The sequence below is a fragment of the Athene noctua genome, chromosome 5 (assembly GCF_965140245.1).
Source record: "Athene noctua chromosome 5, bAthNoc1.hap1.1, whole genome shotgun sequence".
Lineage (NCBI taxonomy): Eukaryota > Metazoa > Chordata > Aves > Strigiformes > Strigidae > Athene > Athene noctua.
In genome coordinates, this window is record NC_134041.1 from 52,193,414 (window position 1) to 52,211,161 (window position 17,748).

General features: G+C 46.6%; 1 protein-coding gene across 2 annotated transcripts in view; it reads left to right on the forward strand.

Annotated features, from left to right (window-relative positions):
• Positions 1-17,748, forward strand: part of FBXW4 (F-box and WD repeat domain containing 4) — a 62,768-nt gene that overhangs the window by 36,481 nt on the left and 8,539 nt on the right. The window contains exon 6 of one of the 2 annotated variants that reach the window (XM_074907593.1): positions 10,964-11,029. The exons of the other annotated variant lie outside the window; for it this stretch is intronic. Within the exon in view, the coding sequence (XP_074763694.1) occupies positions 10,964-11,029 (66 nt within the window). The remainder of the gene's footprint in view (positions 1-10,963; positions 11,030-17,748) is intronic. 2 annotated transcript variants of the gene reach the window in all.

Genomic DNA, 17,748 nt, shown 5'->3' on the forward strand with positions numbered 1-17,748 from the left:
TCTGATTAAAGTAGTGGGCATCTTTACACTTGCCTGCTTACCATCTGGTCTTCATTGCAGAATAAGGACCAAGCTTTTAGACTGTGACAATATTTGCTTTCCTACAGGGTACTGCAATCATAAGGGACACAAGATGAGTTTTTTCAAAATATAATTTAACATTTTTTAAAAAAAAAAAAAAAAGACCCTATTGCACTGGAGTTCTGATCATCAACTCAGCTGAGCAGGTTTAACTCATCTACAGCCCTGAAGCTGACCAGCCAGGACAAGGATTTCTATCCTGAAGGTAATGGTGATAATCCAAAGAAAGCATAGATGCAGACAAGTCCTGAGAACCAATGGAGGCACTGTGCCGCAGGATGCCAGTTTCTGGTTTCTGGGACAACTGATGCCAGTCTGGTGCGACACAGGAGCCAAGTGGTTTGGTCAGCCTACATGCAGCAGGTTTCCTAGTAGGTTTTGCAGATCCAAAGGCTTGTAGCAGAAAGGGAGGTGGAATAAGTGAGGTCCCGCTGTGAAAAGAAGTTTTGCTTTGCTAATGGGAAATGTCTCAGCAAAAAGAGAACCTGGACCCTTCATTGCTGTTCTCCTGGTTCTGCTTGTTGCCTGACTTTTAGGGCAGATGCTGGAGAAAGTGAATGATTCTTCCCTGATTTTTCTCAGCAATAAGAGTTCTCACTTTGCCCTTGGCACAGTTCTTGCTATCCTGTCTGGGACCTGCACTGTCCAGTTTCCTCTCCAAGTCTGTTGCCTTTCTTAATCTCAGTGTAAAGGTACTAGACTAGAAATCCTGCCCTGAGAGCGTAGGCTACACCAGGCCTTCAAGAATCTGTCATGCATTGCAACTCTTCATAGGCTCCTATTGTGCATCACTGGATCTCTTTTCTCCTTTACCCATTTTTTGGCATCCTGCACTGTCCTGTTCCACAGGCTGGGGGAAAAGATGCTTGTCATGAGCTGACCTCGTGTCCCACCGCAGACCGTGCCTCCACTCTGCCAGGCAGGCTGTCCTGCTCCAACCCCTCCTCCTGCTCGCCCCAGATCGGAGTCCCTGAGAGGTCTTTGTCTGCCTGTTGAGAGCAGCTCCTGTCCCGCCATTCCCACATGGTGCACCCTCCCCAGCAACCCCCCTCCCCATTCAGTAGTTTGGGCTGAAAGAACCTTGGCTAATTACGCCAGGCTGAAAATTACCACTTTGCTGCGTTCTCCTGCTGCTGGGCCCATTTTTGTGGGGCCTGTAGTTAGAGGGAACAAAGTCCCCCCTGTGGAGCCAGGCAGGCCCCAAGTGTGAAGCTACAGGTACAAGCAAGAGGGGAATGAAGGGAATAATTACCAGCTTCTCCAGGTGAAAGCCCTGTTAAAACTTCAATAAGCCAATTAGGGGCCAGGGTGTGTGTGTGGGGGGAGAGTCTCCCCCACCTATAAGTGATTCCCACCAGGCAATTAACAGAAATCGTTTCACGGAGGGGAGAATAAGAAATGGCTCTTAGAAATTGTCTTGAGTTGGGGGGGCCTGAAACAGCATGACTGCTGCAGTGGTCCTCGTGTACTCCAACCTCCCAGCTCACTGTGTGGCCTGAAAGTGTTGGTGGGGCTAGGGGGAGAAGGAGGAGGGAGGGAAAATGGCAAAGAAAAAGGAATCGCTGGAGCTTTACACCTGGGCAGGCTTTGAGAAACTTTCAGAGCTTCTTGTAAGGCTGTGTGTGGGCCTAGAGCACTGAGCTTGAGGGGGTTGCTGGATCTGGGGAAGTGGGTGAGGGTCAGGCTCAGTGTGTCTTCCCCATCAGGGTGAGGGGAAGGCTATTGGTGTTGAGCCCAGTAGCGAGGGGATAGGTGCTGAGTGTGAAGACTCGAAGTGGGTGTGCAGGTGGGTGAGAAGTGAGTGCCAGGCCTTCAGAGATCTGCCTGAGATGTGTGATGGTCTGCAGGTGCCCTGCCTTACCCCAGGAGAAGGGGATGTCTGGTGCCTAGTACCTTTGCATGTATCTCATCTGGGACCATGTTTCTCTGCTGCTCATCCAGCAGCTTCATCTACTTGTTCCTTTCAATTGGTTCAGAAAAGCCAGTGGATTTGCTCAAGGTGAAGTTTTATGAAGTCACCCTGCAGTTCCCTTGCAATGTGTTGCAGATGGCATGTAGAGCATGCTGTCTGGTGGGTACCTGGCAGGAGTCTTGCCCGTCTGTATTTGAATAGCTGCTCTGGGGAGTAGAGCATGGGATGAAGTTGCTGCAGATGGCTGAGATTGCCCTAGTCATGTTGGAAGGGAGAATGCATAGTGTAATTAAAGAAGTCCAGATACCAACTGTGGTTATTTGACCTGTGCTTGCAAAAGAAGATGGAACAAACAAACAAAAATTCTAAACTCATCAAAACAAATGTAACCTTAGTAGAGACTTTCTTTGCTTTTTCTAATGTTACAGCTTCTGAGAATTCAAAATATCCTGTGACATTTTGTTCTGGTTACTGATAACCTGAAGCTGAAATAATCCTACTGTAGTAGGGTGTTTAACCACCTAGTCTTGGACTGACCTAGAAGTCCCTAGACTTCCTCTCTTTTTTTCTCCCTCCCCCACTTTTTTTTTCTCCCCAGAAAGCTTTCTATGGCAGGAATAGAGAACTCTCTCTTGTACAGTCCAGCTTTTAGACTCAGAAATGGTTTCTCAGCAGAGTCATCTTTCTTTATGATTTGGCTTCCAAGACGTAGCACCAGTGGATGCCTGTAAAGATTGCTTTGTGCACAGGAAGCCCTGGTAAGCATGTACAGGCTTTCTGCCCCCTTGATGTTTGGTACACATTGTTTAGACCAGTGCCCAAGTTAACATAATGGATTACGGGTTTACGTTTTCTTCCTATGGTTAAGGAGTCTTGGGGTTTTTTTGGTTGGGTTTTTGTTGTGTTTTTTTGGTTTTGGTTTTTTTTTTTTTTTTTCCTGTAATAACTTGAGCATCAGTTAGGGATTAAATTGAGTCTGGAGAGAGCTAGGTATGCAGGACTTCTTGTACAGAGATCTCTCTCCTGAACTCCATGCCTGGCAAGCCCAGAGTGAGGAAGGATGTTAAAGAGTGTTGGATATAACATGCAAGTAAGTATTTTACACTGCTAAACATGTTATCAAGCCTTTCCATTTTAATGAAGGAGTAGGGCTGATATCAATCCAGTAGAAATACAAGTGCGGCCACAAAAGGAGATTTTTGTTTGAGGTTCTGAAAAATGACAGTAGCACTCTGAAAGCACTGTTTGAATACCCCTCTTATGTGGGAACACCCAGAACCTGAAATCAGCTTTTATAGAGCTAATCTGAGTGTGGTCCTTGTCCTGGATATTTGCATCTCCCTAAAAGTATGTGTCATGTGGAGTATTGGGGAAAGGATGGTGATATTTAGATGCAGACAGCCCTAGGAACATCAGGACTGTTCTGTGGATAGACTTACTTGTTTCTAATAAAGGGTACTTTCCTGTTCAGTGCTGCAGCGTGGAAAAGGTCTGTGTGCATGTGTCTGTCCTATCTGGAATCTCTGTCTTGATGTCACTGAGCCCAGTTTTTCCTCCAGAAATGGCAATTACATTCTATATCTGGCTGTCTATTTTCAAAAAACTTACCTGCTGCAGGGCTGGTGAAGGGGCAGTGAACAAGATTGTCGGATGACTTGGGCAGACAATATGGGGTGAAACTGCAAAGTAACAAAGGCAAGATGGAGGTGTATAGGTTGAGTGCCTGCTAAGCAACTTGCTAGAGTAGGGGTGATCCATGTACTGTGCTGGAATTTGGGCCTTTGGAGATACTAAAGGCTTATTCTGTTCTCCAGCCTGTGGGTCTCTGGAGGAAGACATAAAGTTAGAGGTCAAGGCAGAGGGTTGGAGAGATAAAGCCAACATTCCCTCTACCCTGAGGTATGCAGTAAATGACATGGGAGAAATGATGTGATCATTTCTTCTGTCAAATGCACTGGAGCTCTCCCTCAAATGTGAGACTTCACTGTTTCAACCCAGCATCTATACAGTGCCCTTCAGTACAAAATGCAAATGCCTTCTTTCTGGGAACCACTTTCTAGTGATCCACTTGAGACTCAAGGAAGCATTCAAACGAGTTATTAGTCTGTCTGTCCGTGCCTGTGTCACTGGCGCTCCTTGTCAGAACACAGCATTTCCTCTTGGAGCAGCAGTAGTTGTAAATGTGGCAGCATTCGTGCAGTTGTCTTTACACATTTTGTTTTCTCTGTGCACTGAGTCCCTAGTGGGGAGTGGCAGAGCTCTTCTGTAGTTTCTCTGTGTGCAATATATGGTGCCTGTCAGGACCACAGTTCAACCCTGAGCTGACTGATGCCTTGAGGGACACTGCAGTGTGCATGTGAGGCTCAGGGAAGTGGCAGCAAATGTGCTAGTGCTTTCCAGTCTGTTTGTGGAACAAGCCTGGTCACTTGCCTCCAGCTGCTGCTTCTCTTTGGCAATATTACTCACTGCTGAACAAAGATGAGGCTGTGCTGCAGTGGATCTCTGCTTGCTGAGGTGAGGTCAGTCATGTTATTTGAGTGCAAATACAAGACTATTTTATATGCATGCAAGCAGTTGGACCCAAATATAAACCTGGCTCCTGAGCACCCTAGAAGCTCTCCTTTGTGCTGAGCCTGGAGTAGTACAGGCACCTGAGGAGGCTGCCAACACACTCCTGAAACCAGGCTTTAACAAAGTAGTGTGGAGCCTAGAACTCTCGAGCTTAGAAAACAGCCAGCAACACAGAATGAAAATGTTTGTCAGTTTGGATTGTGTTGTCTTTTCCTTGCACGGAAGGTCTGGAGCTGAAGCATTGCAAGGCAAGGATGGAGGAGTATGTTATGTGGAACTGGAAGGATGGGAAGGCTCTTGAGGGCTGAGGAATATGGAAAGGCTTAGTCTGGAGCCAAAAGCCAGAGGGATATTGCAGAGCTGGAGTAAATTGGATACAACCTGCACTTGTTATTTCAGGTTTTGGAAAGTTATATCATGTGTTATTGGCTTCTTCAGCTTTTCTAATTCTGTCGTCTGCTAGATAGCCTTCTACTCCCCACATTCCCTGTTCTGGAAAGCTGTAATTTTGGCCCATTAACAGTGGCTGGACTTTTGGGGCAACTGCCTTACCTGCTGATTTTTGTTCAGTTTGTGGTTACTGAGTTGTGAGTATGTAACCCAGCTGTTCTGAATTGCTTCTGAGATACTGAAGGTGGTTGGTTCATTTCTCTGGTCATTCTGCAAGAGGCACAAAGTGGAGCTAAAGCAATTGGTCTGGGGCAGCAAGGGTGCAACACCAGCCTGCATGACCACAGAATCCTGGCTTTGTCCAGCGTTACCTGAATCAAAGGCAGGTGGGACTTCTTGTATGTTTGTGGTGCCTGCTTTCTCATGGAGAAGAAAATGCTAAACCAACGCTATGCTGCTTTTTTTTTTTTTTTTCTTCTTCCTGCAAATTAAACGCCTCTGGGGAAGGAGCACCTGCTTCCCTGCTCTGTCTCCCTCCCTTTGTGTGTATCTGGTCTGTTGGAGAAGCATCATGCTGGAGGTGCCGAAACTCCCTGGGCTGTGTTTCTGACCCCCTCCTCTGCCCTTCACAATGTTGTTACTGTTGCATCCGCTCCCCAGCCTCCTGGGCTCTTCAGCAGGGGCTCCATCAAGTTTGTGTGACCTTAGCACTGTATTCATGCTGGAGGAGTTACCTTCCATAATGATGTCAACTGATGAGGTTAGCAGGATGGTGGCGGCCGCGATAAGACATGACATGTTCTAATGATTTGCCTTAGCGAGCTGCGTGTGTTGGGGGGGCACAGAGGGGCTTAGAGAGGGGAGGTGGGGGCCCCACAGGTGCCGACAAAGACTTTGACCTTTGCTGCTATAATATCAGTGTTTCACAGGCAGGGCGGTTCGGTAACCCACTTTCAGCCCATCAAAAATTGATTTAATTGCAATTTTTTCCCCCAATTAGGAGCACTGGAGCTTAACTAATTGGAGTAATAGAGAGTAATAAGGCTCTGATAAAAAGCCTTCCTCTGCCTCCTTTGTATCTTGTGTCATTGCCTGTCAGAGGTCAGAGAGCTTGCATATTCTATTAGGCAGAGTTGCCTTCATTTGTACAAATTAGTTTACCCAACAGTAATTAAAATGCCAGTGCGGGTCGGGGAGAGCTGAATACAATTGATGGGCACGTTGGTGAAGGATTTGACAGCTCTGGTGGCCTCCCTTGCCAAAGCGTGTCAGTGCTGAATCAAAGGCTACACAAACCCACAGACCCGTGTGTTTAACCCGCAGCACCGTCGGCACCAACTGCTTTCTCTTTTCCTCTCTCCGTCTTGGACTTGCTTTCTCTCCTCCTTTTCTCATCCCACTTGAGACTTTTTAAAAAAGATGTTTCCCATCTTTGAGCTGTCCTTTCTGTTGATAGCTTTCATAACGCTGCTGGTTATGCTGCCACCCCCCTTCCCTCCCCTGTCCTGTCTCCTTCAATGCTCCCCCTTCTCTCCCCCCGCCTTCCACATTCCCAGCTGCAGGGCTCTGTCAAGTAATAACTTCTTTGTTTCCTGGTCTGATGAGTCTCTGTATGTAATAGTCTCCAAAATGGAACAACGACATCCAATTCTAGGGGGTGGGGGAGCGCGGGAGGAGGAAGGAACAGGCTCTTGCACGTGTCAAGCAGATTCTGGATTTGGAATCCCCCAAAGAGCAGAATGGTACTTGAGAAGCAATCTGAGAAGCAAGTACAGGGGAAGGGCGCAAGCTTGGGGCATGGGGGAAGTTTAGAGAGAAGAGGTTGAAAAGGGCCTGTTTCACCCAGGTTCCTTTGGTGACTTTGCATTGCAGGATTCCCAGTTCAGGCAATGCCTGCTCTGAAGGCTGAGTGTGCATTGAGGAAGGTATGGATTGTACGGTGGGATTTGTGTCTCTGGAGCTGAGTCTGTTTCCAAGCCTTATGACAAACAGCATCTTTCCATAAGGACTGTGGACAGCTGCCCCTTTCCCTCTGGTTCATCCACATCTGGCAATGTTCTATCTGGGATGGGGTAAAAATGGTGCTACAGGTGGGGTGAAACTGTGTAGTTGACACCTTGGGGGCAGGTATGGGATCACTGCAGCGGGGCTGTAGCCAAGGCACTGCTGCTGTTGCCAGAAATGCCATAGGATCTTCAACAACCACAAGTCAGTCAGAGGGAGAGAAGTTCTTGTGTTTCTTTCAACCACTGCTGCCAGGATGTGTGTGCTCTCTCATCCCCTGGCCCAGCTTCTATTGTGGGGGGATGCTCTCTAATGAAATACCTCTTCTGTAGCATAGAGAAGGTTTGGCTTCAGGAGAATCAGTTTTCTTTTTATTTTCTTTTTTCTCCTCCTTCTCAGTAGAGAGTTTCAAATGGGAAAGAGAACATCAAAATAGCAGATGAGTTGCAAAATGCCCTGCTTTGGACAACATAATCATGCTGTGACTGAAGTACATGTCTTAATGCTCTCCAAAATCCTTGCCTTCCTGGTCCAGCAGAGGTGGAAATGCTATGTTGGTTTGCTTGTTTTTACCTCCTGGGGGATCCCTGTGAAGGCAACATGACCTGTTATGGAAGCCTTGCAATGGTGTTCATTTTCCCATTAGAGGAGCTTTTTGGAGTCATGGTGCCCGGCAGCTTTCACAGGGCAGAAGAAAGCTTAGTGGGGAAGGGGGTTTACACCTCCAAGGCCATCTGAAACTTAAACATAGCAGTAGATGCATCTGTCAGGGTCTGTGTACATCGCTAGTATCATATACACTTCATGGAGATGAGTCATCCCTGCAGTAATATATACAGGGTATCCTGTGCTCTTCTCTTCCCAGTCTAGTCTCTCCTCAGTCTCTCTGACTCCTGAAAGCATTGTAGGTAAAATAAATGACACTCACTAAGCTATTAACTCAGCTTGAATTGTTTCTCTTGGGCAGCTGGCGAGAACAGTAGTGAAGAGGTTGCAATTCTCCAGGTCAGAAGTTCTTGGTGTGTGCTCTGTGCTTCCTAAGACAAAAAGCCTTGTTGAAGGTAGACTGAAAGAAGCCTGGTAGAAGGCTTCAGTTCTGCTGAACAATGTTTCAGAAGTTTTGGAGCCAAGCTTTACATGCTTAACTCAAATTTGCATGTTGTTTTAGACTTGTCAAAGCTGACTTGTGTTGCCCTTCTGCTTGAAGTGAAATTGCCACCTCTGAGTTTCCCATTTATGAGAAGTCTAGGGGTTGAAGGTGAAGCCTGCAGACTGAACTCAAGGTGAGGGGCCCTGTGTCATCCTCTGGGAATCTAGACTTCCAGATCAGTTTGCTCCCAGGCTTTGACAATTTCTCATAGGCATCACTTCTTGTGCATGTCTTGTGAATGCTGCTTTCTAATCCTGGCAGTGAAGGTGCCTCACTCTTCTGAGAGAAGTCTTATCTTTGCTTGCTAATGGGCTCCAGCCTGTTAAAGATAAGGCCTGCAAACCTGATCCTGCTGAAGTATGAGACAAAATTCCTGTTGACTGAATGGAGTCAGCTTTACCCAGAAGAGACTTGTTTTTGGCCCTGAGGCCTGTATGCAATGCTGGAGAGAAATATCTTCATCTAGTGCTATTTTTCTTTTTTTTTTTTTTTTTTGAGGGGTGGGGAGGGAAAGCTGAAGTCCAGAATTGACAGCATGAGCAGGGATTAGACTTTGCTGTTCCTCCCACCTTTTTCTCCCTGTTGGTGTGCCTCCATGCTAATTTAGACCTGTGGCAACCATCAAAGCCTTGTGCATACCTTCTGCACAAAGGGGCCTGTCTCCCACGTGAGGGCGTTCTCTGCTGGGACAGAGTCAGTTTGTCCCCCAAAAGAAAAATCTTAAGCGCCCGATTGCCTGCTTGATTGACTCCCTGACTGCTATTATGTTTCTAACCACGGTAATTGGCTTTAGTACTTATTAATGGATTATGTTTGGGAAGGGAGGGACAGAACCCAACACCTAGGTTTGTAGCTGAGGGACTCCCTGACCAAAGTGCTGCTTTCGAGACGTGGGGTTTGACCAGTGAGCTGTCAGAGTGGGTGTCTTTTGCTTGTTTTCCTCTGAGATGGGATACTCTGGCAAAAGGGAGAAGTTACCTCTTGTCCTGCACTATGGTGGAGAGAAGGCAGCTATTGAGCAAAAACCCTGTTTCCAAATATGAAATGCTGCATGCTTTCTTAATTGGTCCTCATGGCTGCTGCACAGCAACAGGAATTGGCTTTTCCTTAAACTCTCGTACTTTGGTCAGGGACTTCCATGGAGAAGAATAACATGTGCACCCTGCAGCACCTGTGCAGAGAGCCCTGTGCTATACAGGTGCACTGGGCCAATTACGCGTGCACTGCCAGTGAACCTGGGTTTTTGCATGTTAAACAGCCTGGTTGGAGAGACTTTGAAATAGCTCTGGTGCTGCAGGCCTTGTCTAGCACTAAGGGTCTCAGGACTTGGGGACACCTCCAGATATGTGAGTTTGGGTAGGAGGGATAAAGCCAGCAAAAAAAGAGAACCTTGGTAGCTGTAGCTCTTTCTTGGTTCCTGTAGCTCTTTGAGATTTGCTTGCCTCTTTTGCAGAGTATATTGGCAGTGCTGCTTTGGCCTTATGGTTTGGAGAAACCAATTGCTCAGCTAAACCATGGAGCTCAGAATAGGAATCCTGAGTTCTGGCCCTCTTCCACGTGGCTCTTCACTGGCTTTGACCAAATTAAGTGCATGTTGACCGCTTTGCTGCTGGGTGCCTTGTAACACCAGCAGTAGTGCTTCTCACAGAAGTCAAGGACGCTGCAAGGATCCCTTCCTGGTTCAGTAGAGGCTTGGAGACACCTTGTGACTTCCAAAGGCAGAATGTTGTAGAGGACCAAAGAAATGTTTGAAAACTGCTGTTTTTACAGACATGACATTGTTTCCTTATTTTGCTTTCCTCTTTCAGCTGCCAGCCCTGTGTCATGCTGCAAAAGATGTTTAGGCAAAGCATAGCACCGGCTCTTATTTAAAGCAGGCTCCATTTCCTGCATTCATGCTATTCTTGTTGCAATGACTTAAACATAGTTTTGGCATTTTATTCTCAGTAACTGCAATAGATGTGGCTTTGTGAAAGGTCATTTATAGCTTACTTTGTATGAGCTGCTTTCTCTTATTTGGACTGAGGATAGGAAGTTGGCACAAAACTAGCAGCGTGGTGTGGAGAGCCACAGCACCTGTGTTCGTGCTGCTTGATTTTAAGGATTTGTTCCTGTCTTATCAACTAGTTTGAGGCCAGGGGCTGTCAGGCGACCTCTGGAGCCAGCATGTGCAGTAGGGATGTAGCTTTGCCAAAGAGGACTTTGGAGTGGACCCTGCTGGAGAGCGTGAACTGAGCCAAATATTGTTGCAGGAGAGCTGTGCTGCCTCCTAATAGAGAGTGCTTGAACACAGGGGAGGGCAACCTGATCCAGCTTTGAAATTGGCCCTGCTTTGAGCAGGCTGGACTGGAGACCTCTGTTCTCTGATTCGTTAGGCCTGTTATGCTGCAGCCAATTCATGATTGTGCTTAGAAGTTGGCAGCAAACAGAAGTGAGACATGAAGTAGGAAGTAACAGGGAATTTTCCATGGGGTCTTTCTGCAGCATAGTGCTGACTGTGTATGAAATGTGCTGAGTACTGCACTAACTGTTTTGAAAATGTCACTGCAATTTACAGTCTCTCCTGTTTGAGGTTTTTCCTTTGCATATGCAAATACATCTTTATGTCCTGCCAAATCTTTGCAGTTGTGATCTGCTGCATCTGGGAAGCTCAGCTACTGGGAGCTCTGGAGCACCTCTTCCTTTGCTGCTGGCTACCCCTTGTAAAATGCAGTGGAACATGCTGAAATAGTCTTGAACTAGAATTCAAAGTCTGTCTTGTAGCCTGTTTTCTCTGTTTCGTTCATGTACTATTTCTTTGGAACATGAGGATTAGTAAGTGGTTTTTTGTTTGCTTGTGTTTTTTTTTTAAACAGCTCTTTTGTGACGGGGACAGCCTGCTGTGGACACACCTCACCTCTGAGAATCTGGGACCTTGAGAGGTGAGTGAGCTTCCAGGTTGCAGGGAGGGACTTGACAAGGAAAGTAAATAACAGTGAAAAATGCAATATTGGAGATGCTGTAAAATCATTCCTTTAGTCCATGTAGGCAAGGGGTGTTTAAACATGAGATGTGGGATGGGGTGAAGGATGGAACAAACTCGTGGAAAAGTGGAGGGTGGTTTCTGATTCAGTAGGGAGCAGCTTGACCTTTCTTCCCAGCTTTTCTAGTTGATGACCAGCCATCTTGGTTTCTTCCCATTACTGATGTACAAACAGGATATGCCCATTACACCTTCCTTTTCATCTGTCTTAATTGATGCTTCAGCCTGAGCCAGAGGGCTGAAGAAGGTGATTTGCATCCTCCCATTCACCCACTTGTCCATAGTACTCAGAAGCCAGAGGCAAACGAGGCACTATAGTCGTCTTGTCCTGGCTGATGTTTCTGGTAGCTCAGGTTGGCGAGGGGCGGTGACAGGTTTTCTACAGAAGTGACTTAGGCATGTTGTCTTCTCTGTCTTATTAAGCATTGAGGAGCTTAATTGCTGTGGCCTCTGATTTGGGACCATTGAGTAATTCCTGTTCAGTGAAGGTGCTGACCTTAGCAACTGGGGAAATGTTGGGCTCAAATCCTCATGTGAGACTCAACTGCTGACAAATTTCAGCCTGGGGGTCTTTGTGTAGTGATGGACAGATACCAAATATTTGGCAGGATTATTGAACAGCAGCTCAGTTTTCCAGGACTGGTATGCTCTGGGTGGGCGTGGCACAGCACAGATTATCAAGGGAGTGCTGTCAGGATTGAGGTGAGCTAGTGGGCTCTGGGAGAGAAGAGAGGGGGGCAATGGCAGAAGGGGCCTGAGGGGTGTCAGCATGCTGAGCTGCATTTGTGGAAAGGAGGTGGAGGAGGATTGGTGTGGATGCAGGGCTGGGCTGAGGCCAATTGCCTTCTAATCTGTAGTTTAGATTGAGTCAACTGCATCAAATACAAATATAAACCAGTTTGTTTTTCTCTGAAGTAAAGTCTTTTGAAAGGCTTTACAAGGGATGCATCCCACAAAGGACAAACCAGAGCAGGAAAGACAACACCAGCGCATTCAGCTATGGTTCGTGTTTCTTGGTGACCTAGTCCAGTGGTGCCTTTGGAGTACCCCGGAAGGTTGTGGGTTGTGCTGTGATACCCCTGCCCATCAAGAAGCCTGTTCCTGAATAGAGGCATCTGACAGGGGTGAGGAGATAGGCAACCCTCTCCCCCCTGACCCAGCTTCTGACAGCCTTTCCCAAGGAAGCCTGAAGAGATAATAAAGCTGTGTAGAAAATAGGATTAAGGTAATGAACAGGCACAACGGAGTTTGATCTTTCAATAACGTCAAAGCCTGAGTGACAGTCAAATAAAAAAGCCAAGGCAACCTAGGCCACTGGGCTTCTGTTGCAATGGCTGGAGTGTCAAAGTTATTCTTCCCTCTTCACCTGTCACAGCTGGAATGCACCATGCCACTGGGTCTTTTCCTCTCTGGGGACCTGTGTGTGAGCTGGGAGTCTTGTCAGCACGTGCAGGGCAGGAGACTGAGTAGGGAGCACAGCTGGGAAACTAGCATGTGAAGCTTGATGTGGTCATTCATAGTGAGGGAGTACAGAGCTGTCCTTTGAGGTCTTGACTTCTCCATAAACTGTTCTTTTTCTCAGCAGAGATTTGGATTAATTTTCAAAGGCTCCAGTGGTTGCCAGAAGTGATCTTGTAGGGAAATGCTATTTCTTCCTTTGAGGCTTGAGCATGTTGCCTCCTTGGTCAGACTTCAGAATTGGGAGCATGGCATGGAAACTCAGAATCCTAGAGCTACCTGGGACTGAAAAGCTCCTCCTCTGCCCAGTGTGTGCTGATAACATCTGGCAGACAGAGCCAGCACCCCCCCTACCCCTTCCTTGTGGCCACAAAGGGCCAGTTTGACCCATTGAATGTAACAAGGAGATTATTTTTAAGAGCAGAATCCAGGCAACTTCTCTCTCAAAAAAGTGAGACTGGGTAGAACGATGCTTAAGACCTGTTCTTTAAAACTACGGGGTTTTTAGCACCACTTAAATGTTTGGTGCTGTCTAAGACCAGTTAGTTCAGTTAGCTGGGTTTCTTCTGTGTGGGGGAGGGTGTAAGTCACGTTGCAGCAGTTTGTGGCATTCTCTTTCCTTGGGGTAGGTGGTCTTTTTCCCCAACAGCTGAGAGCTGGAACATGCTACAAAAGGATTTAAAGCTTAAATAACCTTTTGTGTACTGATCTTCTTAGTTCCAGGCCAGATAAGTCCTTGGCTGGTGCTTGTAGCTGTTGGTCATGGTATGTTTTCGTATTTATGACCTTCGCTGTTCCCTGACCCTGGGGCAGCCATTCTCATCCCTCCGAGAGGAAGGGAATAATGTCTTCACCTGGAAATATGTTCTGGGCTTTGAAAAGGGCTTGGTTGTGTTTGGTGTCAGGGAAATTTTTAGTGGGGAAAGGAGTGCATCCCACACCTACAACCGTCCTTCATTTCTGACTCTGCTGAGATGATGGTGTTGGATCAAAGCCTCAACAGGCAGCAACAAGCAATTGTCAAAGAGAGTCTAAAGCAGGGGAATGACCGCGTAATACCAAGACACTCTCTGATGGCTGAAATTCCAGCTGCTGTTACACCTGGCTCTTTCTTCTGTAATGAAGGAGGATTTTTTTTTTCTTATTCTTTTGAAGCTGGCTAGCTGCACTTCTGGAGGATGTATCTCATCCCAACAGATGCTACGTTGTGCCATCTGATTGCTTTTTAGGTGCTGGGAAGTTGCTGGGCACTTACTGCCACTCAGGTTCAAGGTGTGTGTGGAGTGGGGCTGTGAATAACAGGTGATTAGAGGTCTGCACAGGAAAGGAGAATGATCAGCAGTATGTGCCACTGGATACTAACTTGTGTCCTTGCGTCAAGTATCAGGCCTTGCTGGCTCCTTGACCTCTTGCAAGTCTCCTTGCCTCTTTGTGCCAGTGAAGGATATGATGGCAGCTGTCCCTCTTGCAGGTCAGATACCTCTGCTCCTTTTTGCCTTTCTCTGCTCAGACCTTCCTGTCTTATCGACCAGTGCTAGTATGTGGCTCAGCAGAACAGCCAGTTAATGGCAAGCAAGATAAAAGGAAACCTTCTTCAGATCCTCTTCCTCTTTCTTTCTTTTGCTTCCCACCTCCTGTCTCCTTTGGGAGTTTAAACTCCTTGGGAGATGAGGGTGATGCACCACTGGGAACAGGTCCAAGGCCAGCATTTGTTGTTTGCCTGTGAAGAACTATTGCTCCCCGGCCTGTCGTGGTGGTCTGCATGTCTTTAGGTGACAAATGCCCTGGCCTCAAGGGTGCTTCTCCATAAGGTAGGATACTCCAGAGGTCACTTTGCAGCAACTCTCGGAGTTACTCTGCCAAGCCCAGTGTTTGAAACGGACCAGTGATCTGTCTGGTGTGGTAGTCAAAATGCTGTTAAAGGCTTTGAATGTGTAAGACCTACATTGTCCTTTCCTGTGACACAACATGACAGAGGAGGGGCACAAGAGCTGTTGTGAAAACTGGGCCAAAGTTAGCTGTGCCCTGCAAGCCACCCCAGATCCTCTACCTTTTAAATATCCAGTCTTTGTCCATCTCCTCCCCTCTTTTGAAAGCATTTTTGGCAGAGTGGTTTTTTGTTTTTTTTAAGAACCCTCTAATTTCTTGTTCGGTTTTTCTCCCGCTTCTGAGCCCTTTGAAAGTGGCTTTACGCCGTCACTGACACCAAACTGACACTTTGCGTTTCCCCACTTCTTCTCCCTTTATGGCAACAGATGTTGAAATTTCGTATCCCTTTTATCTGTCCCTCTTTGCCCTCTTCCTGTAATTAGGTTTCCCTTGTTAGCAGTACAAAGTGGCCCGGTTTGCTGCCTGGCCTTTTGAGCCATTGTGTCTGAGCACATTTTTTTCCTCCTCTTTCGGAAGAGTTCCTTCCCCCTTAAGTAATAGGCAGGGTGTGGGCCAAAGCTGTGGCTTTTTCTTGTTTCTTTGTTCTCCATTTATCTCTGCCACCTTTTTCAAAGGGATTTGGGGGGGGGGGGGGGGAATAGAGAGTGCATGGAAGGGGAAGATACAGAGTTGCATTTCTTGACCGTCAGGCCCCCCTGCTCTTCAGGTGTTCAAGGCAGGTGTCTTTGATGTCTGCAAGTTTCGGGGAGGTGGGAGGTAGAGGATTCATGAGTGGCTTGGGAGTGGAGGAGAAGGGAGATTCAGGTGTGTGGCTGGTGCCTTCAGCAGAGGGGTGGGGAGGAGTCTTTCAGGGTAGCCAAGCAGCTGCTGAGCAGGTTAGTAATCTGTATTTGCCTCTAGTGCTATTGCATTGTGCTCTTTCTCTCTGAGAGACAGCATGAGTTTTACCATCATAAGCAGCTGGCTGAAGTTTGCTAACTTGCTGCTGCTTGATCTCTGGTATGTGCTTCCATGGGACCCTTGCTAGGTTACATCTGTTTGTGCAGTGGCGTGGGCAAGAATTAGTTGTTATCTTTCAAATTTTGGTGTGTGTTGATCTGCATCCACTTTGGTGGGTCCTTAGAGCCATTGAGTGAGTGAACGTGAGCCATTGTCAACAAGGAGGGAGAGCTTTAAAATTTGAGCTCCCGGTGCTGTTCTTAAACAGCAAGTGTAATTTGACAGTTGCTGTATAAAGCACTGAACACTCAGGTTAGCTGGTCACTACTGATGCTTTCTTGTTTAAATCCGGTCCTTCTTGGCTTTGTGTCATGTCATGCTCAGATCTTTTTATGTGTGGAACTAGATAAATGAAATCAGAATCTCCAGGTCTAGTTCTTGGTTATAAAACCTGCTAAATGTTTTCAACAAAAGCTTTTAATGTACAAGCTTGGCCCAAGATATACAAGCAGACTTCTTAACATTGTGTTCTAAAACAAATTCTGTAGAAGATCATTCTCTCTACAGCTTTGAACTCCAAGGTTCAAACAAGTTTGAGACCCTCTAATTTAATAACAAAAGGAGTTTGTTGTGTGAAGGGAACAAATGGATTCAGAACTGGACTTGCTAAATCGAAAGGTAACTGACTCCAAGAAGTGTGGGGAGTCTATTACACTGAGGCACTTAACTGGATTTATCCAGTCACAGAGAAGTTGGTGAATATCTCTGGTAACAGGAGAAGCAAGTGATAGCAAATGTTATCCTGGCACCGATAACAGTTTCACAGAATTGGGGGGGCAGAAGAGTCATAATACCATGCTGTAGATGCAGAATTCCATTTTCTGCCCTGCTTTTTTGTAGATTCATCATGCCAAGTATCTTTTTTTGCCAAGGAAACTCTTGCCTTGGCAAACTGAAGCTTTGAGGGAAAGAGACTCCCTACTCCTTTCAGGCTTGGATTTCTTTCTCAGCATCTCTGTCTTGGCTGAACACAGTTTTAAATCGCAATAACCAATCCAAAACTTGTCCAGCAGTGAGCTAAACAGCTTTCTGGGCTGTGCTTACATCAGACAAGTGAATGCAAATGTGTGCCTTTTACTGCCTCCACTCACTACAGTGGGATGATGCTTTTCCTCAGATGGCTGCTCATTCTCTTCTTTTCCTGAGGCTATCCTGCTTGGTTTTTTGCTGTGCTGTTTCCCCATCCTATTCACATATGGCTTCAGTTACTCTTTTTATAACATCTGTTCTGGGTATTCCTATTCATATGTCCTTTGGTTAGTCAGGAACACAAATGCCGTACCTTCTTCCTGAAATTCAAAGGAAAAAGGGTTGTTGAAGTGACAGACTGGGGTCTGTCATAGGGGAGTTCTTCTCTTCAGGCAAACCCTTTCTTGGCCTGTTCATATTAAATCGGTTTGGCACAACAGCTATCTTTGAATTTCTAATTTGATCGCTGGGAACCATTCCTTCTGCAGCAAGGTAGGTAGGATGGAGTTTGGATGTAGATCTAGACAAAGGTAAAAGCAGATCCTTCTTCATGGGGCTGTCAATCTCACTTGTGACTTGAGCAGCAAGACTAGATATAAACAGGTCTCTTGTCTTCAGGCATGAATTAATCACTTGAGAAGGCCAGAAAAAAATTCTTACCCCAGTTCTGCAGCTCCGAACTGTAGGATTTGATTCCCTTGCTCTGATATCTTGAGCATTGTTGGAGACAGGACACCAGGCCTATGGCCAACTACTTGAGCCAGTGCTGATGAAAGCTTGCTGCTGTAGGGAGCCTCTTAAGTGGTGGTCTCTTGGATGACTGTTCCTTTTAGCAGACTTTGTTGTGTTCAGAGCTCTGTCTCAGCTATAAAGGATAGCTTCAGTCTTGTCTGAGCAATGTATTTCCCATGGTATGCATGTGTGCTCAAAACCATTTGGGGCCTTGTGGTTCTTTACTGATTTTGGGGTGGTTTTCTGACATTGTCTCTCTGAACCCTCTCACATAACCTGGGCATCTTCTGCCTTCCTTCTGTTCAGAGGGCTCTGGTGCATCTTAACCTAATTGTGAAACCGTTGTAAGAGGAAGAACATGCAGGTGTTTATCCTAAATCCTTTCCTCCCCATGGCAGTCCTGGCCCTGTCTCACTGCAGATGAGCACGAGGCCAGCTCCTGCCCTTTGGATGTGTGCACGTCCAGGGCATGCTGTGGCCTTTGCACTCCTGTTCAGGCGTATTTATGACAACTTTACAAGGCTCTGAACAATCAGAGAGCGTGGGTGGGGGCTGGATGCTCCAAGCGCA